At 35.5% G+C, this 27,976-nt stretch overlaps 1 protein-coding gene and 1 long non-coding RNA gene across 3 annotated transcripts; one reads left to right on the top strand and one right to left on the bottom strand.

The window, feature by feature from the left end:
• On the bottom strand, nt 1-20,635 carry LOC106877868 (uncharacterized). 2 transcript variants are annotated; one of them, XR_016244960.1, is made up of 4 exons: nt 20,497-20,635; nt 10,683-10,783; nt 5,427-5,503; nt 1-1,535 (listed from the first exon to the last, which is right to left on the bottom strand). It is a non-coding gene; the product is annotated as an uncharacterized LOC106877868 (long non-coding RNA). The 2 variants fall into 2 exon arrangements; XR_001410425.3 differs by lacking the exon at nt 20,497-20,635 and adding an exon at nt 19,191-19,347.
• On the top strand, nt 17,920-27,624 carry LOC149132020 (uncharacterized). Its single transcript, XM_089365971.1, has 2 exons — nt 17,920-18,039; nt 25,809-27,624. The coding sequence occupies exon 2, from the start codon at nt 26,905-26,907 to the stop codon at nt 27,622-27,624; it is 720 nt and encodes a 239-aa protein (XP_089222097.1). The 5' UTR covers nt 17,920-18,039; nt 25,809-26,904.
• The last annotated feature ends 352 nt before the right edge of the window (nt 27,625-27,976 follow it).

Here is a 27,976-nt window from a genome sequence, read left to right as displayed (position 1 = left end):
TAGCATTTTTAAGATTTAATATTCAAGCAAACAATTTTCGGTCAAGATTTTTACTGGTTATTCATCAGAATTTATCCAACTCTGGTTGACATGTTTAAACCAGTGTTTTCATAGCCAGAAAATAACCAGTAAGAAAGTCAAATGAAAATTTTAAAAGAATCATTACAGAGTATTTTCAGGATAACAATTGTTATCCTGAAAAAAGAAAGACAGGATAATTTTAGAATTCGACCTTGACTATCAACTTTTGTGGCTGGTCAAAAAATTTATGAGTGATATATTAGGAAATTATTAGTGCTGAAGAATCTATGAGAGACAGAAATAGGAATAGATAGGAATTAGGTAACATAGCAAAGTACAGAGATGGAGATTGTGAGGAGGGTTGGCAATTGAGGGAAGAGAGAAAGTGAAAGATATACAGAATGAGGGGGAAAACAGAGGGAATAGAAAATTAAGGAATAGGAGGAGGAATATTGATGAAAATAGATGAGAGAAAAAAAATAGAGGAACAAATATAGAAATATATAAAATACCATAGATATTTAAAATGAATATCAGAAAGAAAGCAAGAAAAGAAAAAAACTAAGAGAAAGAGAGAGAAATAAAAGAAGATCCAGAAATTGGGTGAATGAAGTAGATAGATGGGGAAAAAAAGATAGAAAGTGAGAGACTGAAGTGAGCAAAAGGATGTAAAGAAAAAGAGAAATTCAGAGAATGGAGATGAGAGAGAAAGTAGGAAAGTGAAAAAAAAATAGAAGGGATAACATGGATAGGAAATAGGGGACAAGGAAGTGGGGAAAGGAAAAGAAAGAGAATATAGAAAAGAAATCCACATGGTTAAGCCAAATAGCACTTCATCAGACAGTAATTAGATCACTCAATTAATTGAAATGATAGATTTTTATGCTGAGCAACAAGGAGCAATATATGAAGAAGCAAATGAATGGAAGCTTTCAAAATTCCCCATGTATCTCCTTATATAGTCAACTACAGTAGATATATTTGAGGTCACATGGAATTAAGGATGGCCTTTTACACCAAACATAAACATCAATATCACATTAGATTGCTCAGCATTAACCAGAAATTGTAGCTACCACCTACAACATACATTATTAGGCAAGCCTCATAAAATATCTCACCAATGAACAAGGTGAACTCTTTCAGTCAGTTGAACAGCCTTGTTGTTTTTGTTGTTCTAACTGATTAGAGAAATATTGCTTGAGTGAAAATGTAAGGGTAGCAAAATCTACTGGATAAATATCTTCGCCATAATGAGACAGGTTGTACAACTTATTATGATACTGGGATGTGAACCAGTCCATATCTATATGTCTGAACCACGAGGATTTAGAAAAGAAGTAAGATAGCCAAGGCCTTTAACATATATTAATTAGAAAGAGAGAAGTGACTTTAATATCAGAATTCAAAGTGTAACATAATTGCAGCAGATATAGAGTAGAGCAGCCCAAATAGGTTTAAGGAGCTGCTTTGAATGGTATTCTGTTCTGAGCATCTCGCATATATTTTGTAATCTGTAAAAAAAAAGCATAAAATACTATAGAAATTTAAAATGAATACAATTGATTTTTCTTTTTAAAAATAAGAACTTACTGTAATCAATTCTAAATTTACAGGGTATAAAATATGATCAAGAATAATAGTAGTGAAGTTGTGTCAGCACCACGACTATTCTGGAGTATAGTATGTTTAGTTAAAATATGTCACAGCTAGTCACTAAATATCCCATATATTGCCATTGGTACTTCACTGTATACATGACAAAGATACTTATGTCTCAATAGGCCAATTCACTGAGTTTTAATAGCAACAAAATAATCCAGCAAAACCCATATCTTGCTCAATATAACAGTCTCCTGGAAACTATTCAGAAATGTAAAACCAGACAAATACCCACCATCAGATATCTACAATACCTTGAACATCTTTCTCCCTTGGACTTGCATACATTAAATCACTGACTTTGTAGACACCTACAAGATTATCCAGCATCTTCTCAACTACAACCTTGAGCACCTTTTTGAATTCCATATGTCTAACACTCGTGGACATGCTTACAAAAGCCAAAAAAACAACACAGCACCCATGACTTTCAGAAACATTTTTCCATGCTCAGAATTGCTGAAGCATGGAATAAACTAGCTGCATCATTTGTTACATCCTTCAAAACTTCAATCCTTCCTGAAATTCACCAACAGTACACCTCATGTCCCTACCCCCACCTTTTTTTTTTTTTAATAATTCATTCACTGTTCACTTCCTGTGCATTATTCTATGTACTGTACATGCACTTTTTTGGCAACCTTCTCTGAAGTGTTGTAGTACATCTGAGCACTGTATACAATAAGTTTATTATATACACACACACACACACACACACACACACACACACATATATATATATATATATATATATATATATATATATATATATATATATGCCCTACTCTTTGAAACGCCTGTGTTAGAATGGGGGTAGCTGATGAAGGAAAATATTCTCTATGTGGCCTGTGTGTTTTCTGTACTCTGGTTATTATTATTTCTTTTGTCTACGTTTTGTCTGCAATGTCCTGTACCCAGATATGCACCTATATATACAGGTAGATGCAGATATGCACATACTTGTATGTATATATGCATATACTCATTTATTATTTGTTTTATATATATATATATATATATATATATATATATATATATATATATATATATATATATATATATAAAGTCTTCAATGTCTTCAGTAAAGTCAACATTATTACTGGACATAAGAAGGCGGCAAGTTGGCAGAATCCTTATCATGCCAGTCAAAATCCTTAGCGGCATTTCATCTGTCTTTATGTTCTTAGTCTGAATTCCACTGGAATTCAACTTTGCCTTTCATCCTTGTGAGGTCTATAAAATAAATACCAGTTGGGCACTGAGGTTGATGAAATCGTTTGAAATCAGTATTGCTGGACATAAGAAGGTACCAAGCTGGCAAAAGCATAAGCACACCTAACAAAATGCTATGCAGCAATTTTTCTAGCTTAACATTCTGAGTTCAGATTCTGACAAAGTTGGCTTTGCTTTTTATCCTTTCAGGGTTGATACCAGTCAAGCACAGTCAAGGGGTGGGGGTCATATAATCAACTAGCCCTCTCCTCCTCTAAAATCACAGGCCTTGTGGCTATTACTTGTTTCAGTCATTTGACTGTGGCCATGCTGGAGCACCGCCTTTACAGCCGAGCAAATCGACCCCAGAGCTTATTCTTTGTAAGCCTAGTTCTTATTCTATCAGTCTCTTTTGCTGAACCACTAAGTTACAGGGACGCAAACACACCACCATCGGTTGTCAAGCAATGCTTGGGGGACAAACAGACACACAAATATATACACACACATGCATACATATACATACATATATATATATATATATATATATATATATATATATATATATATATGATTGACCGTTGACTGAACACTATTCAATTTTTTTTCTCCGTGTTTTTCTCCTTGTCTCCGTATTCTTTCTGTTGAAGAGCGTAGCTCGAAACGTCAAAGACTTTCCGTATTCCCGAGCGTCATACTAATATATACTTTTGTTATTTACACCACCTGTCCTCGTCTGTTGTTATTTTTTGTATATTCTCCCATATATATATATATACATATACGACGGGCTTCTTCCAGTTTCCGTCTACCAAATCCCCTCAAGGCTTTGGTCGGCCCGAGGCTATAGTAGAAGACACTTGCCCAAGGTGCCACGCAGTGGGACTGAGCCCGGGACCATGTGGCTGGTAAGCAAGCTACTTACCTCACAGCTACTCCTGTGCCTATGATTACCACACAGACACTCCTGCGTCTACTGGACATAAGAAATAATCATTTCGCTTACAGATTTTGCTAAAATGGTAGCTAATGAGACAATATAAGGAATTTTAATCATGGAACTTGCAGATCAGTAAATTTAAACATTTCCTTTTTTTTTTTTAATCTTAAACGAGAACGGATTTATAGAATAAGCTTTCTAACAAGACAACTTATTTGGAAGCACAGGTATATTTGTTCTTAACAGTTTGAATACTATCACGATGTCTTCAAGGTAAAATACCTTTATAAAATTCTTTTTATTAAAATATTCAGACAATTCTATAGACACAGAAACAAAAATTGCTGTGAACAGATATTTGATTTATTTTGTTTTATCTTTTATCTTTTACTTACTTCAATCATTGGACTGCAACCATGCTGGGGCACTACCTTGAAGGGTGGTGAGAGACAAACACATACACACATGCATGCGTGCATGCATACACACACGTGCATGCGCCCAACAGACTTCTTTCAGTTTTTGTTTACCAAATCCGCTTACAAGGTTTTAGTCAGCCCAAGAATATTGTAAAACAATGTAAAAGAATGTTGTAAACAAAGATTATATTTTTATAATCTTTGATTCATAATTGGATTTATATTGTAATCTATTATATAATTTATTATTTCCCAACTACATGGTTCTCAGTCCAGTCCCACTGTGTAGCACCTTGGGTGTCTTCAACTATAGCCTCAGATCAACTGAAGCTTTGTGAGTGGATTTGGTAGACAAAAATTGAAAGAAGCCCATCAGTTTGGCAAACGAGACCAATAGAATAAGTACCAGACTTAACAAAAAATAAGTACTAGGGCTGATTTGTTCAACTAAAACCCTTCGAGGCATTGCCCCAGCATGGCCACAGTTTCATGACTGAAACAAGTAAAAGACAAAAGATATATACATATATATATACACACACACACACACACAGTATATACAAGGAGTTTTCATCAACTGACATAATGTAACAGGTATGGTTTACCACTAAAGCCCCAGCATGAGCTACAACTGAAAAATGTGGTGTTGAGACTGCCTATCAAAAGCATCTTTAATTGTAAATCTCTCTCTCTTTCTAAATATGTATATATGTATATAGATATATAGATATATCATCATCATCATTTAATGTCTGTTTTTCATGCTGGCATGGATTGGATAGTTTAACTAAGAATTGGTAAGCCGGAGAGCTGCACCAGATTCCAATCTGGTTTCAGCATGGTTCCTATGGCTGGATGCCCTTCGTAATGCCAACCACTCCAAGAGTGTTGTGGGTGCTTTTTACGTGCCACCAGTACAGGTGCCAGTTACATGATGCTGGCATTGGCCATGACTACGATCTCACTTGGTTTGACAGGTCTTCTCCAGCACAGTATATCGCCAACGGTCTTGGTCACCTGTCACTGCATCTGTAAGGCCCAACATACAAACACACACATGTGGGTGGGGAGCAAACTTCTTACCTCACAGACATGCCAAAAAATAAACAAATAAAGAGAATGCACATCTAAAACCTGAAATGACAAAAGATTAATGAAATAGAACAACTGACCTCATCAGCGTTTGGGTATGAGCCAGATTTGATCCGTGAATGAACCACGACGCTATTGATAGAGACTTCAAAGGCACCTGAAATATAAGATGGCATCAATAAGAAATATTTACATGCTGTGTAATGAATGAAAAATAAGTAATAACATTAGCCAATAAAATTATAAAACCTACAAACATGAAATCTTGTTTCCGATAAGGTTAAAAATGTAAAAATTGTAAAACCCACATCAATTTTACTGAATGAATACAATAAATTTTATTCGTTATTTTGGTTGCAAAAGAACCTAGTGATGAATACAAATACCTCACAACAATAATAATGACATTTCTTCCATTGTGGTATCTTTGTTCCTATTAGAGCTTTCTGGAGGCTGAAATATTCTATAAAAACTATATGAGCTTCCTTTATCTTTATTGTATGAAAAAATTATCATCATCTTCATCAATTATTGTCCATTTTCCATGCTGGCATGGGCTGGATGGTTTGATAGAAGCTGGTCAGCTGAGGAGCTGCCCTGGTTTCATGTCTGTTTATATTGTTTAAATTTTATACATCATTTCTGACTGGCTCTTGTGCGGGTGGCACATAAAATACACCATTTTGAGCATGGCCGTTGCCAGTACCGCCTGACTGGCCTTCGTGCCAGTGGCACGTAAAAGCACCTACTACACTCTCTGAGTGGTTGGCGTTAGGAAGGGCATCCAGCTGTAGAAACTCTGCCAATTGGAAATATGCTGTGCGTGAGATGACCCGGCAAGCCAAGTGAGACCTAAATCTAAGGCCTCAGTCAGTCCACTTCACTTATGCGTACCTTCCTTCATTGGACACTAAACTCCACTTGCGAAGACCTGTTGAGGCAAGTGAAATCGAAATCGAGTTAAATTCGACGACTGGCACCCATGCCAATGTCGTCTCCTTCATTGGACACGAAACTCAGCTTGCGAAGACTTATCGGGGCAAGCAAATTGAAATCGTGATGGCACCTGTGCCTGCGGCATGTGTAAGGACTTTCAAGCGAGATCGTTGCCAGTGCCCCTGGACTGGCTCTTGTGCGGGTGGCACATAAAATACACCATTTTGAGCATGGCCGTTGCCAGTACCGCCTGACTGGCCTTCGTGCTGGTGACACGTAAAAGCACCCACTACACTCTCTGAGTGGTTGGCGTTAGGAAGGGCATCCAGCTGTAGAAACTCTGCAAAATCAGATTGGAGCCTGGTGTAGCCATCTGGTTTCACCAGTCCTCAGTCAAATCGTCCAACCCATGCTAGCATGGAAGGTGGACGTTAAACGACGATGATGATGATGATGATTTCTACAATAATTGTTTTTTTCTGTAAGTTCTCAATGCATAATATATTTTAACTTTTAAAAATGATTATTTCATCATCATCATTTTAACATTCACTTATCCATGTTCACATAGATCATACAGAGTTTATTGAAGCAGATTTTCTATGACCATATGCCCTTCTTGTCATGAACACTCACCTGTTTTCAAGTAAGGTAATATTTACCCATAGCTGGACATATTTTCACCAAATATAGGAAACAAACAACATTGCTTGTATGACAGTGATGCTAATGTATAACCATCGCACAATAGCAAAGCAAGAAAATACAAACACACACATGTATATGACAAGCTTCTTTCAGTTTCTATCATTTAAATTCACTCACAAGGCTCTGGTCAGCTTGAGGCTATAGTAAAAGACACTTGCCCAGGGTACTACAGAGTGGAACTTAATCCAAAACCATGTAGTTGGTAAGGAAACTTCTTAACTACACAGGCATGTACATATAAATTGAATTCTAAATGTAGATATTATGTAAAATTTAAAATATACATTGGCATATGAACAATATTTGAAGTTAAAATAAATATTTTTATCATTTGAAAATCAACTGTTATCCTCAATGTGAGAGATAGCCTTCAAATTTAGATAAATATTTAAATATTTACATAGCTTCAGCATTTCAGGCATGTAGTGAATAGTCTGGAATTTAGATTAGATATAAATTTTGATAAGCAAGCTATATATAATAAATATAGTATGTACATAACATTCACATCAGTCACTGAAACACTGATGTATGAACCCCATCACTTCACTCATCTTCTCATGTAGTGTCTTTGCCTTTTAGCAGCTTTTTCAATAACATTTGCACTCTTCAATAATGTTAGTAGTTATAAAATCCTTGTAATTTCTGATAGATTTGATGTTCTAAAATATTTTCATTTTCTCTACCAGTTTTATCAAGCATTTCCAAGCCTGAATGCTTTTATTATTTGTTTTATCAATGGTAACTCCTAAATTCATGCCAAAGATGTCTCATTTAACAGTGAATAAACCAAATAAATATTATCTCACATTATGATAATTTTGTCTATGAAGCTCCGTTTAGCTACTCTAATTAGATGAATCTAACGTCTTGTCTTCCCTATCGTCAGTCCATCAGCATCATTCCAGTTGTAAACATCATTTCTCATTGTAAACTACACACCAAACGGTTTATTCATTTTAAACCTTTAACATTCATATTACTCTATCATCTGTAACATTTAATTATTTACATTGTTTAGTAGAGAGTGGGTTATCCATCTTTAGATTGTATACCTGACTTTCTACTATAAAATTAAAGAATACAACGTGACGCTGAACTCCAGACTAAACAACTTAAACAACATATATTTACTTGGTAAAACATACATATCTTTAGTTATACATCTTTAGAGGTGAGAATAACGAGCTGTCGAGTATAAGACCGAAAGATGTAGAGACAGCTTTAAACACACGTCCATGCTCAATCGCTGGCCAGCGAGAAAGAGAATGAATTGAGCGGGAAACGCTTGCTTGCTTAATTCTACGCATGCGTAAGACTACACATACGCAGGCGTTACTACAGAGCTCCCTCGCCAGAGCGGAAACGCACGATAAATGAAATCTGTTAGAACGCCTGAGGCAGGATGGCCACTGAAAAACCACCCACAAGATGTGGTACAAACACACACAAAGAAAATTCAAAGAAATGAAATGTACACCTGTGAAATACATGCATGCAACGTATAAATGAAATGACAATGACAAAACAACCGTGATGACAACTGTCCAGGAAACTGGAATCACGCGATGTAAAAGTCTGAGCGTTTGTTTTCCCTGAAAGGAAAGAAAATGTATGAGTGCACAAGTGTGTGTGTGAGAAAAAAAACACAGAACAAGTGAAAGTGTCTGTAGTATAGACTGCGAAAAAATCCCAAAACACCAAGATAGAGTACATTGATGAAGACGTCCGCGCAGGAACTGCTATAGCTGTGTTCTGTATGTGTGGTGGTAATGATGTTGACAGTGGTAATGAGTCAGTTGAAACTTGGCGACGTCGGGGGGAATGCTTGTAGTTGGTAGTAGTAATTGTTGTCGTCACGGTGGTAATCTTGGTTGGCGCACGACGCTGGTGGCGAAAAGGCTGTTTGGTGATGAGTGTTTGAAGAGGTACGCTTTTACAGAACGATCGACAGACAAATCTCTGTACGACCATTAGCGAAAACCTCGAAGAAAAATTTTCTTAACCCAAGATGAAAGAACGACCGTGCGAACTCAAAAAGGAGAAATGGTGACGAATGGAATAACAGAGGACTCCTTTTATTTAAACGTGTCACACGGTCGAACACCAAAATATATATCAAAGATGATATACAAGTAATTACGTTATACTACGAACATTAGTGAATTCGTAAATACCAGTAATGAGACGATAGAAAAGACAACCGTATGAAATGAATAACAAGAGTTAATGTGTGGCATAAAAAATGTATGTGTATGTGAGAGTGTGAAATGCGACATATAAGAACATAATAAAAAACAGGCCGTCTATATGTGTGTGAGATATCACAGCAGTTAAAAAGTCAGTACACGAGAGTTTTATACCAAGTTTTTTTTTTGAGTACACAATTGGAAAGTCGCAGGCTGCAATTCCTGTCTGTTTATCGTGAGTGGAAAATATCCACTCCAACAGAGGCGAGAAAAAAAAACGCGCTTGTTGAGTCGTGTTGACTATGTTTGGAGATGTTGGTAATGTTTAGTTCAGTCTCCATGGCCGTATTTGTTCTTTAGTCGAGGTTCACCAGTTATAAGTTGGTAGTCCAGAGTCCATGCTTTGTCGGGGGTCACCACTTTAGTAGAAAGTGGGTTATACATCTTTAGATTGTATATCTGACTTTCTACTATAAAATTAAAGAATACAACGTGACGCTGAACTCCAGACTAAACAACTTAAACAACATTTATTTAGGTGGTAAACATACATATCCTTAGTTATACATCTTTAGAGGTGAGAATAACGAGCTGTCGAGTGTAAGACTGAAAGATGTAGAGAGACAGCTTAAACACACGTCCATGCTCAATCGCTGGCCAGCGAGAAAGAGAATGAATTGCGCGGGAAACGCTTGCTTGTTTAATTCTACGCATGCGTAAGACTACGCATGCGCAGGCGTTACTACAATTGTTTTGAAATAATCATGCATTATGCCATAGCTTTCAGATTTCAATAACATAATTGTTTATTTTTAGATTAATTTTAGATAAGGTGTGCTAGACTAGATGCAGCCAGTACAAACAAAACTAGTGTGGCTAGTTTAAATGCTAAAAGGCTGAAGATTGTTACTCTGACAAAACACATCTCTGCTACAGAATTAACAACTCTGCTCAAGACCCAGAGGTTCCCATTGCCTTATGAAGGTATGGAACTCTAATTTTTCAAACATAATATCCTGATATATTACTATTTATCTCAGTGATCTGTGAGAATAATGCAAAATGGATATATAACACCCATAAAATTATTAACCATCTTACTAACAATAATTCTGAGCACCTTTTCAAACTCCACCCGTCTAACACCCGTGGATATGTTTATAAAGTCAGAAAACAGCACAGCTCCCATGACTTTTGGAAACATTTTTTCACACTAAGAGTTGCTGAAGTATGGAACAAACTGCCAGCATCAGTTGTTAGTTGTCGGAGCCCTGCATCCTTCAAAACTTCCATGCTTCCTGAGATTCGCCAACACTACACCTGATTTTCTCCCCTCTATACACATGCAAGCATGTATCTGACTCATACACTGTTCACTTTCCAGACATTTGTACATTACTGCATGTATGCTTCATATGCACTTTTGACAAGTTGTAGTGCACCTGAGCACTGTATACAATAATTTCATTATTACTAGTATTAACATAATAGAATAAATCTTACCTCTAGTGGGACTCTCCATAGATTTTATTTCAGCTTCAGGAAAGTGTGCGAGGATCTGCTCAGAAAGTTTTTCCATCCTACTCTGTCCACCTCAAGACTTACTGTAAAATAAAAGTATATACAGTTTTAGAATAAAGACAATGACAACAGGTTATGGACATATATAAAGCAAGAGTAAATTTTAAGAGATAAACTGAAATATCATATTAGTTCAAGTGAAAAAAGGAAATAATCATTTTTCCTATTTGGTGTTTGTATGTGTGTGCCTATATCAACACTTTAACATCAATTTTTCCTTCTTTCTATGGGTCTGAAGGAAATCATTGTTGAAGCAGATATTCTACAACCAGATGCATCTGGTTGTAGAAATGAAGTAATATTCACTCAAAGCCAGATATGTCTTGCACAACAGACTTGAAACAAACATCACACACATGAGAGCAATGATCATTTGTAAAACAAAGAATTGTCAGGGTCAAAACATATGTGCGTGTATGTATGTGTGTGTGTATGGTGGAAACACTATCAAGCTCAAAGTTAATGGTCAAGGGATGGAAATTGACAACAGGTGGATCATGCCCTACAACCCATTGCTGTCTAAAACATTGCAGACCCATGTTAATGTTGAGTCATGCAACTTTATAAAAAGTATTAAATATATATGTAAATACATCAATAAGGGCTCAGATATGGTGGTTTGGAGACTTGAACAGGAAGGCAAGCAGGAGATGAAATTCAGCAATATAAGTTGGGTAGGTGTATTTCCTCTAACAAGGCAATGTGGGGCATCCTGGGCTTCAAAATCTATGAGTGGCATCCAAAAGTGGTGAATCTATCTGTACATCTTGAAAATGGCCAGTGTGTATATTTCACTGAAGACAATGCTCAAAACGTAGTTCTGAATCCACCAGAAACCACTTGACAGCTTTCTTCAAATTATGCCAATGTGATCTGTTTGCCTGAACACTGTTGTATGTTGAGGTTCCCGTGTACTATAACTGGGCACACGATAGATGGAAGAGACACAAGCAAGGAGCACGCATTGGGGGCTGGGAAGAATATGCTGTCTTCAGAAGTGGGGCCATTGAGTGGGTGTACACTGTGCACCCTAATCAGCAGGAGTGCTTCTTTTTGCATCTACTGCTGCTCACTGTCAGACCTCTGAAGACACAATGAGGAAATCTGCATGATCTACAGAGAAGCCTGCACCAAGCATGGACTATTGGAGGACGACGCTCACTGGGACCAGACACTAGAGGAGGTAGCAGAGCACCAAGTCAACTGCATATCTTTGTGTGTCTGCATTTGTGCCCCCACCATCAGTTGACAACCAATGCTGGTGTTTTTACTCCTCTATAACTTAGCAGTTTGGCAAAAGAGACTGATAGCATAAGTTCTAGGCTTACAAACAATAAGTCCTGGGGTTGATTTGTTCGAATAAAGGCAGTGCTCCAGCATGGCCATGGTCAAATGACTGAAACGAGTAACAGAATATATATATATATATATATATATATATATATATATATATATAATGTATGTATGTATGTGTATATATATGTGTATGTATTTTATTAAGACAAGGAACTAAATTCCTTTAAGAGATGCAAGCATCCCAGTTCTCTGGTTTATATCAGCATTCAGTGAAAATCAAGTATGTTAGATTATCATTGAAACATATAGGTATTTTAAAAACTTTATGAATGAGAAAATGGATAAAATTGACTTTCAGATGTTATTTATTTAAATACATTCAAATTCATACAGAGAAATTCCTGACTACATCTGTTCCCACACCCAATCAATTCAATTACAGAAATAAAATTCAATTCAAATTCTCATATTCGAAACCAGTCAAGTGAGTATTTGCTCAGGGAGAATTTCAAAAGGAAGTCACATTTCTACGGGTAGGCTAACCTATGACAAATTCAGATGTGTGGATTTTTTCTTGAACACAAATGTTCCTTAGAAAAATGTTATTACCATATACATGTAAATAAATAAATAAATAAATAAACACATTCGACATATTAGTGCTTGTGCAAATATGATACACAATATGTTATGGTGTCACGGTAGTTAAGATATAGATATTATAGACAGAATGATAGATTAAAACTGGATTGTCTCCCCTACCCAGGCTTTTTTTTTTTTTTTTTAGTGGGGGACCTCTGTCGAACACACCGGCCTACCCTGTCTTTGATCTTTGTCTCTCTCTATACATTTTTTTTCCCACTTTTCAATATTATTATGTATACGTATAACTCTCTATGGGTTTTTTTTCTGCTAGTGAAATTGTAATGTTGTACTCTACTAGGCACACATAGCCTTGTTTACATTGTATTTCGTCTCAACCTGTTAATATTTTTTAAAACATATCCGTGAGATTCTAATGTTATAGTTTTAATGCACATATAGACTTGCATACACATTGATGTCTTTCTTTTTCCTTTTACATCTCTCTCACTATTATTATTGTTATCATCATTTTTCCCTTTCACAACTTGGTTTGTAGATTATCTGATTTTTCCCCGCCTTTAGTCGAGCATATCGACCCCGGGACTTATTCTTTGTAAGCCTAGTACTTATTCTATCGGTCTCTTTTGCCGAACCACTAGGTGACGAGGACATAAACACACCAGCATCGGTTGTCAAGCAATGTTGGGGGGACAAACACAGATACACAAACATATACACACACATATATATATATATATATATATATATATATATATATATATATATATACGACGGGCTTCTTTCAGTTTCTGTCTACCAAATCCACTCACAAGGCTTTGGTCGGCCCGAGGCCATAGTAGAAGACACTTGCCCAAGATGCCACGCAATGGGACTGAACCCGGAACCATGTGGTTGGTAAGCAAGCTACTTACCACACAGCCACTCTTGCACCTATTATTTTATTTTTAATTTATTTTATTCTATTTCATCTTATTAAACTTTCTTGCTGTTCTTCAAAAGATTCCTCACACCGATGAGAATGACAATGCATAAATTTAATTCTAATTATAATTACTATGATTAGAATTTTTTTCTTACATATTTGCATTATTTTTCGAAATGTATGTATGCATTGAATCCAGTTTTGTAATAAATCTATTTCTGATTCAACATTTTCTCTTCATTTTTTTTTACGTGTTTATGGTATATTTTTATACCTATAATGAAACACCTCAAATATCATTTTCATATTCTTATTAGTTGCTCTGGCTGATTTTTATGAATATGATGAATCCTTATTAGAAATAATTTTTTCAACAATGAAGAATGTAATTCATACCCTCTAAAAATATATATATATCATAAAAACCTTATTCTAAAAATCAATAAAGTACATAATAGAATAACTAGTAAATGGTATAAAAAGGATTACGCATATTTCGTGGCAATATTTTCAAATTAATAACTAATAAAACCAATTCGATTAATAATTCAATTAATAATCAAATCGATCTACAATGAAATCTATTCAAAAATATAGTCACTCGTTAGGTCTAAAATAAAATTATAATAATAATAAAAAAATCAATGTACGTATTGTAACTTATAAATATAATTGAGTTATTCCTTAGAGATAATAAAAAATATAATAACATTTTTTCTAGTGATAATTTTGGAGTTGGTTACTAATAATGTTGGTAATATTATTTCTTCTTTAAATAAATTGAAGCTTAATAAGTTTTACAAAAACAAATCAAGTAATTATTCCAATAATAATAAGACAAACCAGAACATAATTAATTGTACATGTACAGATAAAAAGAAATGTAAATTTAATAATAACTGTAATTTGGAGGATGTAGTATGTAAATGTGTAGTGACTTTGCTTGATGATAACAATATGAATGGTTATAATTTAAATACTACTTACATAGGGTCGACTTCTAACAAAATTAAATTACGTGTGGCTCAACATATGAATTCTTTTAAGAATAGAAATTTAATTCATTCTTATGGCCTTAGTAAATATATATGGGAACTAAAATGTAAAAATATTATGTACAATTTAAATTGGGAGATAGTTTGTAAGGCTAAATCTTATCGAATAGGTAATGCTTTTTGTTTATTATGTACTAATGAATTTAAGGAGATATTATTAACTGATAATAAAAAATTGATTAATTCCCTAGATGAACGAAAAATTCAATGTAGACAGAAATTAAATTATTTATATAATAAGTTTAGCTAATTTATGTATTTATATAAACCCTATTTTATATTACTAATTGTTGTAGTTATGATTTGTAGTAGTAGAATGTGTATAAATTAGCACGAGATTATAAAGGATATATTACATATTTAGAATAAGATTAAACTAAGATGTTTATAAAATAAATTAATTAATTAATGAAAATAGATTTAATTATTGTAATGTAGCTTCATTTACGTATATAATATATAATGTATTTTACGTATTTTAGATTTGAGTTATTTAGACTTTAAAATTTTCAAGTAAATGATATACTAGTTATTTTTTTTTTATTTTCACATCTAAAATACATCATGTCATCTAAACGATTTAAATACATATTTCCATCTCATTATTCCATATTTTTTTTATTTACACCGTATTTTCACACGATATATTTCTTATAAACGTTAAGTTCTACATATTACGTTTAAAATTTTAGTTTAACAGCAATTCTTCGATAAGATAAGTTATGATGTTATTTTAAGAAATATTGTTAAATGCTTTTCGATTATTTATTTATTTATTGTTAAAACAAGTATTCTTTTATATATTTATTTGATATTTATTATAAGTTACAATACGTACATTGATATTTTTATTATTATTTTAATTTTAATTTTATTTTAGACCTGCATAGATTTAATTGTAGATTGATTTGATTATTAATCGAATTGGTTTTACTAGTTATCTATTTGAAAATATAGCCACGAAATGTGTGTAGTCATTTTTATATCATTTACTAGTTATTCTTTTATGCACTTTATTGATTTTTAGAATAAGGTTTTTATGATATTTTTATTTTCTAGAGGGTATGAATTACATTCTTCATTATTGACTTATTTAATAGTGGTTTTTCTCTAAATTATATATATATATATATATAATTTAGAGAAAAACCACTATTAAATAAGTCAATAATGAAGAATGTATATATATATATATATATATATATATATATATATATATATATATATTCTTCATTATTGACTTATTTAATAGTGGTTTTTCTCTATTATATATATATATATATATATATATATATATATATATATATATATATATATATATATGTATGTTCATATATACATATACATATATACATATATATATATGTATATTCATATATACATATATATATACATATATATAAATATATATATACATATATATATACACATATATACATATATATCTGTTTCAACACAGGATTTCACATCAAGAATCTTGCATATACATACATAAATATATGTGTGTATGTACTGAATGACCAGTTCAAAAGTGTCTTCTTGGAACACAGACAGTGAATGGACCAGTGGACTTCTTTGCCACCTCCCCTATAACCAGCGAGGTAGTTATGATGGAATACATCGATATTAGCGAAGATGTACTACTTGCTAAAGGTGAAGTGGACATAAACTCAATATATATATATATATATATATATATATATATATATATATATATATATATATATATGTATGTATATATATATATATGTAAGGGACGACCGTGCGAACTCATAAAAGGAGAAATGGTGACGAATGGAAAAACAGAGGACTCCTTTTATTTAAACGAGTCACACGGCCGAACTCACAATATATATATCAGATGGATGATATACATAATGTTATACGACGATAACATAGATGACCAGTAATGAAAGACCACAACCGTATTAGATGAATAACATATATTTATTGTAGTGTTAAAGATGTATGTCTGTGTGAGAGTGTGAATGCGACATATAAGAACATAGTCAAAGACAGGCCGTCGTACAAAGAAAAGTATGTATGTGTATGTGTATTATTACAGCAGATAGAAAGAGAGTCAATAACACGTGGACAATTATACCAGTTCGTTAGTACACTATAGGAAAAGTTCTGTATGTGAAAGTAAGGAAAGGCTGAGTATGGCAGAGCTTATCACTAGTTGTGTTTTGGCGTCGATGCCAGGGCCTTGATTCTTGTTATACAGATGTTCATCGCTGGCTGCGAATTTCTTGTCTGTTTAAGAACTCTTGTTTGTTTATTTACCGTGGTGAAGCTGAGTCACCTAACAGAATCGAAGAGAGAGATGTGCCGCGGAGTTTGGTTTGGTGTACATAGTAAATCGTGTTGACGCTGGTAGCGTAGAGGCTGCTTGGTAGGTGCTCGTAGAATCGTGTTGGTCATGATGATGATGCTGGATAGTAGTAGTAGACTCTTGTTGCTGATGTGGCGACGGCGGAGGTCATCGTGGCTGGACGAAGCTGTTGAAGTGGTCGCTGGAACTGCTGCTGCTGTCGTGTGGTACACGGAACAGTTCTCAAAGAGAAACTGGACCGAGACAAATTATTGGGTATGAGTTGATCTATATATAGCGTTAAGAGGGCTCCAAATGCCTTTAGAATTTTACTCCATCACGTGACCTTATTAGGGGCCGTGATTGGTCAGTTTGCGTTCTCGCGGGAACGGTTCGAAGAAGTTGCCGATTCGAATAATGATCAGTCACGTGATGGACAAGGAATGGGTTCTCTACTACGCTCGCATTTATTTATATTTAAATGAGAAGATTGTATGTAATGGCGATAGTAGTTTGTATCTAATGGCGGGAGGTAGTTTCACTATATATATATATATATATATATATATATGTAGTGAAACTACCTCCCGCCATATATATATATATATATATATATATATATATATATATATATATATATACACATACATAAATATACATGTGTGTGTGTGTGTGTGTGTACATACATACACTTATACATAGAAATCCATAAAGATAATTAGCTAGACAGAATGACATATGATAAATGTTGAAAATCTTTTTAAGAAAATGCAATCATGCATATATATAAACTTAGTGTAAGTTAACAGACGAAATATATTTATAAATAATCATTTGTTTTCACGTACATTTATAAAAGCTAGTAGCAAGTCATGCATGAAGCCTTTATGAAATTCAAAACAAACTTCAGAGTCGTACTTGTTTGACAAGTATTTAGTTGCTTAGAGACGGTGCATTCGAGTAGAAACATTTGCGACATGAAAGAACCATTTGGGTTTTAACAACTGTGAGAAAAACGAATATGACAAAAAAATTGGCGCAAACGAACCTGGGGGATGGGGAGAGGACTTTCAGAAAATTCACAAGGTTTGATTTTTCCGTCAAAATTTTATTAATATAGACCAGGGGTTTTCAAACTTATTGACTTGCAGACCCCTTTATATTTCAGGCTTTACCTTAGGGACCCCCTTATAAACGCTTATGAAATTTATACATAAATATTTGCTTAAAATAACATATATTTTTACATTTATTTATTTAACAGTATTTAACAAATAGGTTTATTGTCAATTAAAAGATTTCGATTAAAAAACATGTATAAAATCAAATTGCCCATAAAAAAAGTATTTGCTGTCCACGGGCCCCCTGTCTTGTCCTTGCGGAGCCCCTGTGGTCCGTGGACCACAGTTTGAAAACCCCTGATATAGACTATTGTGTCAAAAGGACACTTGGGAACAGTTCTTGGACGTCAATAGGGTTAAGTAGACACGTCAACTGAAACTCTGTGCGTGTTAGTTCCCCACCATCGCTTGACAACTGGTTTTTGGTGTGTTTACTTGTACCTTAGCGGATCGGCAAAAGAAAAACTTATAGAATAAGGTACCAGGCTTTAAAAAAATACTAGAGTCGATTCATTCGACCAAAAATTTTCAAGGTGTAACCCAGCATGGCCACAGTCTAATGACAGAAACGAGTAAGAGATAAAAGATTACGTACAGCAAGTATAATATATGGTAATTTTTTACAATCACACCCCTACGCGTTTAGAAACATCTACGTTTTCGCTTGTTTGCTAACAACAGTCAAATCTCCCTTATACTACACCCTACCATCTTAAAAAGGTAAAACGTCGCATTAGATAATGTAGTCCATGTTTGCACTGTCTCTGAAAAAGATGAGATGGTCATAGTTTGAAAGCTTTTGATCATAGTCGTCTGCTTGATCGGTGTCGACTTGTAGCTTAACAACTTTGTATTTCAGTTGCTTTAATAGTTAGAAATGCCGTAGCTAGGCTAGTCTATACCTTCGAACAGAAATCTAAGTCACATAAGCAATATTTTTTTTATAGGCAAAATATAAACATACATATATAAATATAAAATGTAAATTAAAAATAAATTTACGAACGACGATATTGAAATAAACCAGTGCTCTGCACATCAGGTTTTATTTTTTTGCTTAGTGGTGGGTTTGTTCCCCCTACCCCACCCCACTCCAAAAAATATATAATTACTTACCAGTACTCTATCAGCACATGAACACCCATTTTTGCAGGAGTTCAAGCGAACAACCTTCACTAATTGTTTAAAAATTAACGTTGGATTAAAACTTCTACGTGATTCACTGCTCTTGTGCTCGAGTAGTGACTACTTCGTTGTTGGTGCAATATAAAACAACGTCCTAGTTCAACCAATTGCGCAAGTTTTCTTTTCTCTGACGCGTCATCCGAATACAAAAGGCATGAGCCAATGATACAGCTTCTACACAATCAATGGATTTACTAGCAAAAGTAGACTAAAGAAGCTTTCAAACTACGCCTAATTGCATTAAACAATAAAGGGCGGAGCCGGTAACAGCAATTGTTTTGTTGTCGTTGGTAACACGCTTTAACGAGGTGTCAAATGATCCCCGTGCTGGTGCTTGGCTGTTCCAACACCTTGGCTTCGCCATCTCCCGTCGTAATGCTGTGAGCGTGTTGACTTGCTTCAATAGGTTTGTTGGACCTTGTGGTGTGCGACCATTAGAAGCACTTAGTGTTGAATTGATTTTTCTTTTCTTTTCCTTTCTTTCTTCCTCTTTTTTGTCTTTCTTCACTAATGTTTGTGTTTTCTTCGGTTTTGAATTTGTATTCTAACGCTATTTTGTATTATACAAGTATCAAATACATACGCGTTATACATGTAATAAAATAAATTTCCCCAGTATAAAGATAAATAACAATATTAAGTTTAAAAGAAACAGTTTATATTAACAGTGTTTTCATAGCGCACAGTCTAATGGGACATTTATAGCGTTTGATTTATAGGGACATTATCGTGTCTAGTCTGGCGAATTTTTACACTGTAGGACGACTAAAAACATAACTGCGCAATAGAATTTATTAATAGTCATCATATTAACAAAATGTATTAAGTCGTTGAATAATAATAATAATAATAATAATAATAATAATAATAATAATAATAATAATAATAGTAATAATAATAATAGAAAATTCTAACTGGGCTCCACCTGCGAGGTCATGCGCTGTTTATCTTGATATGAGATCACCATGTCGCGCACATATGGTTGTGATGCATGTGCCTGGTGTACCCTTATCGGATGGGTAGTCATGATGGGTATAATGGGCTTCGTATGTTTTACCCCAGTGTCACTTTGATGGCATGCGCTGCTCTCTCACTCAATAATAATAATAATGATAATAATAATAATAATAACTCGAATGTGCAATCTAAAAACAGAAACAATTCCTATCATAGTAGGTGCCTTAGGTATAATAAAAAAATATTCAGACAAATACATAACAAAAATAGCAGGACTTACAAATATATATAACATACAGAAAATTGCACTACTGGGTACTGCACACATTCTACGCAAAACACTGTCAATACAGTAAACATAAGAGCACCACAGCAAACCACAGCACATACCCAAGGCGCACAGAGCTGCGCTCGGTAGTGAAGTGAAAGCACGTTATAAAAATAAAACTACTGAATAATAATAATAATAATAATAATAATAATAATAATAATAATAATAATAATAATAATAATAATAATAGAACTGGTATGAGTATGTACCAAGTAAAGTTATGCACGAGGATGGAAAAGTAACGATACTCTGGGACTATGATTTTCAGACTGATCGTGTAATCGAACACTATCGGCCAGATATTGTCATATTGAATAAGAGAGATAAATACTGCCAGATCATTCGGGTAGCCATACCAAATGACATGAATGTTGTGAGTAAAGAGGTTGAAAAAATCACCAAGTACTCCGAATTGAAAGTGGAAATGACAAGATTGCATGGAATGCGAGAAAATAATGTGAAAGATACCAGTGGTGGTCGGAGCGTTGGGCTCAATCCCATTGAAACTTCAAAACTTCTTAAGGCAACTGGTAATCTCATGCAAGACTGATGTCTTGCAAAAAGCAGCCTTATTGGGCACAGCACACATCTTAAGGAAAGTATTGTTTGTCTGAGATCCTTGTTGTGACTTGACAGATGACTAAAGACTCCGGTGCATTTTTATCCACACTGTGTTATGAAGGAATAATAATAATAATGATAATGATAATAATCTACTATAATAATACTCTAGTGTTTTTCTCCGTCACAACATATGAGAAAGGAAGGGTTGATAGATGAATAAGGAAGGAAGGCAAACTGGTAGTGGGATAATGGAAATTCTACTGTGAAAAATCAAACAGCGTTTCAACTCTGTGTGAGTATATGTGTTTATGTGTGTGCGTGTACAAGGGAAGTATGTGAATGCTTGTATGTGAATTCGATATGAATGGAGAACTCCACCCAAGGGCAGGAGTAGCAAGATTATACTTACCTATAAAGGAAGGTGGAAAAGGGCTAATATCAGTAGAAGACTGAGTGGGTTTAGTTAGAGAAGATATAGACTTCAATGTAGGTAATAGGGAAGACAGTTTATTAAGAGCTGCTAGAGTCACAGCAAGGCATAGGGAAACCAAAAAAAAAAAACAGGAAAAAAAAGAACAAAAACTATCTGATTGGAGGTAGGTTCCCAAAGGTAGTTGCAGAAAATAGTAAATTTACATAGTTATGGTTGCAGAATAGGAAGGCTGAAAAGGGAGACTGAAAGTTCGTTTAGAACAATACAAGATCAAACATTAAGGACTAATCAAATAAAAGCAAAGATAGACAAAAAACAAGTAGATTCTCAATGTAGGTTATCCAAATCAAAAGAGGAAAGTGTTACTCATATAGTAAGTCAATGTAGCATGCTGGCACAGAAAGAATACAATAAAAGATATGACGACCTAGAGAGAATAATCCACTGAGAGTTATGTAGAAAGCTGGGATTTGACCATACTGATAAATGGTATGAACATGAACTTAGTAAAGTACTAGAAAGTAAGAAATATAAAATGTTGTGGGACTTTAACATTCAGACTGACAGAGTAATACAAGCTAGATGGCCTGATTTAGTAGTAGTAGACAAAGAGAATAGAAAGTGCCAGATAATTGACTTTACAGTTCCAAATGATGAAAAAAATCAATGTGAGAGGTATAGAAAAATAACAAAGTACCAAGACCTAGCCATTGAATTACCAACACTATGGAAATTGCAAGTAAAATGTATCCCAGTAGTTATAGGTGCGTTTACGACAGAGTCGGAGACTAGCAAAAGTCTCTGAGATTTCCCAATCCAAATAGATCAGGTGTTATAGAGTGTAACAGACCAGACCTGGTGGTGGTGGACAAGGTGTACAACATATGCTATATAGTTGAAACTCCATGCCCCTTTGACCCATGAATAGTCAAGAAGGAAGGTGAAAAGGTAAATAGATACAACCCTCTTAAGTACGAAATAGCTTGGCTATGGAAAACGAAGGTGAAGACAGTACCAATTATTGTTGGGTCATTGGGAACAGTATTAGAATGCATCAGAATGAATATAAAGGAAATCGGAATAGAGTGCCCAGTAGAACTATTACAAAAGGTTTGCCTCCTTGGCACGGCCGGAATATTCAGGAAAGTATTAGATAGCTGAAAAGAACGAATAGCATGGTATTGCAGGCTGCAGGTAGTAAGTAAGCCTACTACGCATACAAGACTCCAGGAGCTCCAACAAAACTTGTGATAATAATAATAATAATAATAATAATAATAATAATAATGCAGTTTGCATCACATCCTTTATTATATGGTAGAACAGGGCTCAAAAAACTTTTGACTCTTTAACTTTTGAAGGTGCTGTAAATCGCAGATTAGCAGTGCATTCTTGCCCACACACACGCGCGCGTGAGTGCATTAACTATACACTCACTAAAACTGTTTGGTAACCATAGAGTTTTACAACTTTATGCATTTATAAAAATCAATAAATTGATTCTTATGAATGTGTAGATTCATGAAAATCAATTTATTCATTTTAAGAACGTGTGTCATTTATCATATACATGTTTCATTCATCGAACTGCAGCCATACTGGGGCACCAACCTGATGATATTTGCTTTTAAGTCTGGCACTTATTCAATCAGCCTCTTTTTTGTCGAACTTCAAGGTAACGAGGACATAAACAGACTAACACCGGTTTGTCAAGCGTGGCGGGGGAAAGCACAAAGATGCATGCGCACGCACGCACACATACACACACACACACATATAATATACATATTGGGTTTAGTCACACTGCGTGGGACCTTGGACCTTCCTTGTAGTTAACTTTTTGTTGGATACCTGGTCATTCAGGTCCCACCTCAAACCAAACGAAAGGCTGTCGTATATTAACAAAGCTTCCTGTCACCCACCTTTTGTGCTTTAAAACCTAGTGAAGGGATCGGTAAGAATAAAGACATTTTTGACGCTGCAGACCCTTATTACAACGAGGCTTTGGCAGCCAGCGGGCATTAGGACTATATCTCCTATATGCTGGAACCTAACACGCACAAAAAAGCGCTACAGTAAGGTCCTTTGGTTTTCATGCAATCCTAGTGTAAAAAAAAATTATAGTGAATGCCCCTAAACTCCACACAGAGGCAATAGTCTGTCGATGCAGCTCCGAGGCTATGATCTATGAAGTAAAAGTGGTGTCCGGCAGTAGCAGTAACAACGACACTGGTAGCAACACAACAGCAGCACTAACAACGTAGGGACATATACACAGAAATAAGCTGGAACAACAGAGTTCACATTTAAGCTACGACTAAATAACCACGGGCCCTCTTTTAGGATCCCAGAGAGGAGCATCGTCATGGCATTGGTCTTTAAAAGAAGAGGGAACGCCATACAGGGTTACATGGAGGCTCCTGGACCAGCTTCGGCCGCACCCCAACGGAAGCAGACGATGCAAACTTTGCTTGGCCGAGAGGGCAAGGATCTTTAAAACTTTGTTTGATCCGAGTGCCTTCTTAAATTCAAAAAGTGAAATTTTTAGTCGGTGCCTTATGATAAAAAATTCATGTTGAAAACATGGGCTTCTTCGCTTGATGACTAGCGAGCGGAAAACAAACGTAAACTAATCCTTCTCGAACACAACTGGAACGTTCAAAGGAAGACAAATCCGTCATTCCCAGAAAGGGCTTCACATTTTATTTAGTGTGCTTTTTTCGTATTTATGGACAACTGACTGATTGTGTGTGTTGTGTGTGTGTGTGTGTGTGTGTGTGTGTGTGTGTGTGTGTGGTTGTGTGTGAGTGTGTGTGTGTGTGTGTGCGTGTGTGTGCGCGCGTGTCTGTGCGTGCGTACGGGTGGGTATGTATGTGCGTGCTTGTGTGCGTGAGTGCGTGCGCGAGATTATATATGTTTGTCCCCACCACTACTTGCCAACCGGTGTTGGTGTGTTTACGTCCCCGTAACCTAATGGTTAGGCAAAAGGGATCCATAGAATAAGTACCAACCTTTAAAAAATTTCGTACTAGGATTGATTCATTCGACCAAAACACTTCAAAGCGTGCACCAACATGGCCACAGTCTAATGACTGAAACAAGATATATATATACGACAGGCTTCCATACAGTTTCTGTCGGCCAAATTCACTCACAAGGCATTGCCCAAAATGGTCCAAAATGTCACGCAGTAGGACCATGCGGTTGCAAAGCAAACTTCTTCACCACACAGACATGTCTGCGCCTGTATTCATAAAATCTGCTTATTATCAATGATAATTTACTTTAAGCAATGAAAACTATGATTAAACTACTTATTTCTATTAACAATAAAGTAGCATATACGAACGTTTCTACTTTTAAAAACAGGTATGATCGACTGTTTTCCGAGAAACAGGTTACATGATTCATATCTAAGGCGTGCCACACTATTAAGAATAATTCAAGGTAAGCTTTTATCAGACATGCATTCCGGAGATCACGAACCGCATATAACTCCTGACTAGTTAGTGGTGGTGGGGCTTAATCTCGACATGCTTTCGCAATCAATGAGAGGTAGTTTACTTTACAACGAAGTTGGAAATGAGTAATGCTAAAATTATGAAGGGTATTCCGAACATCTATCTTACTTTAATCGTTGATAAAACTTGATAAACGATTGATTTTATGAATATAAACAGCAAAAAATCATTCTTAACCCTTTGAGCCCGTAACACCAGTTTACTGGTGGATGACTTATTTTTCTCTAAACCGTAGCATCGCTCTATACCGTAGCACCGGTGGAGTGCCAGGTATATGGTAAAATAAGGTTCAGGATGTCGGGGCTCAAAGAGTTAAGTTTACTACTGATAAGATAGCAAAATAAGCTAAATCTTCCATTGAGTTCTATTTTTAATAAAATACTTTTTTCAAATTTCTATCTTAAAAAGAAAAAAACTCACTGTGTCTGTGAAAAAGATGAGATCGTCATGACTGGAACGCTGTTGATCATAGTGTTTGCTTGATCAGTGGCGACTTGTGGCTCAACAACTTTGTATTTCTCGTAAATACCTGGAAAGAAATTAATGATAGGATGTCTATCTAGTTTATTTATTAGGTCATCCCATAAGTAATGTCCGGACTTCTATATTTTCAATTTGTAAACGCTTTACGGTATTTTAGAATGTCTAATGGCATCAAGTAATATTTATAGGTATTTGGACGTATTTAAACTAATTAAATTTCATTTTGCAGGATAATCTAATTGAAATTTCACTAATTATAGCTCTTCAAACACGGAAGTATCTGAGGAGCATTTGAGGCACATAATGCTTTATGAATTTAAAAAGGATAACTTTGCAGTTGAAGCAACTCGAAATATTCAATCAGTTTATGGGGAAGAGTGCCTGAATGAAAGAACTTGCAGAAGATTGTTTGTAAAATTCAGAAGTGGAGATTTCAGCCTTGAAGATGGGACCCGAACAGGACGTCCAATTGAGTTTGATGACAAGATCCTTTTGGCAGAACTTGAAAGAGTTCATGCAGTTTCAGTTGAAGAATTGGCAAGCAAGCTTCGTTCAAGCCATACAACTGGTCATTAACATCTTCAACAGCTTGAAAAGGTCCCAAAACTCGGGAAATGGGTGCCTCATGATTTGTTTGAAGCCAACCGCAAATCGCGAGTGGACATCTGCTCTTCTCTTCGTTTTCCTGAACTCATCTCGCCCTGTTTGGACAGACGAGTGACCGGTGATGAAAAATGGATCTTTTATCAAAACGCTAAGTGTTATATGGACTGTTTGATATGTAATTCGTCTGACGTTCCGTGTGTCATGTGGTTCGTCTGAGTTCATTGTTTCATTGTTGTTGTCTTGTGGGACTGTCGTAGTAAAATGTCATTGATATATATATGGCGGACATGACTTTTGTTTATTCATAACGAACATTGGGTGAGTGCGTTCTTTGTATGTAATTGAACAATAAATGTAATAATTAAATTGTATAACTCGTTATGTTATCTCTGCGAGTCAGTCCGAGGGAAACATAACAGAGTTTATTGGCGTCGCCGGTAGGATACATGCTTACTTTACCGTAAAATTATTCATCGTAATAACAATGGCTGAAAAACAGACAGTAGAACTTATTAAATTGTTTAGGGAACAAATGGACAAGCAAATGCAACAACATCAGAGAGATATGGACGCTCTGTTAAAACTGGTGCTCGACAAGTTGAAGGCGATTCTAGTGGCTATTTTTCAGCTGCTTCAACAACAGTGTCGATTCCACCATTTACTGCATTTGATTCAGCGACAGAACTATGGCCTGATTACTGGTCAAGATTCCGTACGTTTGTGGCTGCTAATGCTGTACCTGAAAAACGCATGGCACAAGTGTTCCTGACCAATCAGACTGCTACTGTTTACAAACAACTTGCTAATCTGGCTACCCAACAAAATCCGCCTAAAGATATCAACAACTTGATAATGGACGAAATCGTTGACTTCATGAAGGAACAGTTCGACCCTAAACTTTTCATTGTGAGAGAGCGTTTCAAGTTTTGGAGTGATATGCAGCGGAAGCCAGGCGAAACTCTCCAGGAGCTGGCAGCACGTATACGCCAGGATGCAGCTACCTGTGATTTTCCAGCGATCACCAACCCACAGGATGAAGCTCTGAGACAGAGATTCATATGTTCGGTTAACAATGAAGCGGTTCTGAAGGCGCTTTTTAAGATAAAAGACTCAGAACTAGATTTTGCCCGTGCTGTCCAGGTTGCCATTGAGACTGAAGACGCAGCAAAGGTTGCAAAAGAAACTGTATACGGTTCCAAAACCAAGCAGGTGTACAAGGTCCAGCAGAACAGGAATAAGAGTCCTCAAAAGAAACATCAGCAGTCTTATTCCACAAACCAGGAGAAATGCTACCGATGTGGAAAGGCCCACAAAGCAACAGACTGTCCTTTCAGGGAAACCAAATGTCATTTTTGTGATAAAAAGGGTCATTTGCAAGCGGTGTGTAGGAAAAAACAACATCAGCAACGCAATGGCCATTCACAAACTCCCGTGAAACGAACATTGGGTGAGTGCGTTCTTTGTATGTAATTGAACAATAAATGTAATAATTAAATTGTATAACTCGTTATGTTATCTCTGCGAGTCAGTCCGAGGGAAACATAACACTAAGCGTCAGTCATTGGCTTGGTGAAGGGGAAAAGGCACAACCACAACCGAAAAGGGAACTCCATGCGAAGAAGGTACTTCTCTCTGTTTGCTGAGATTGCAAAGGAGTCATCCACTTTGAGTTGCTACCAACTAATGTAACGATCAATACTCAAATTTACTGTCAGCAATTAGAGGGTTTGAACACTGCATTGAAGGAAAAAGGACTGCTTTAGTGAATCGAAAGGGAGTAATGTTTCATTGGGACAATGCAAGACCCCCAACACTGCAAAGA

The sequence above is a fragment of the Octopus bimaculoides genome, chromosome 18, assembly GCF_046866305.1.
Source record: "Octopus bimaculoides isolate indiv1 chromosome 18, ASM4686630v1, whole genome shotgun sequence".
NCBI lineage: Eukaryota > Metazoa > Mollusca > Cephalopoda > Octopoda > Octopodidae > Octopus > Octopus bimaculoides.
This window is presented reverse-complemented; position numbering and strand designations above follow the sequence as displayed.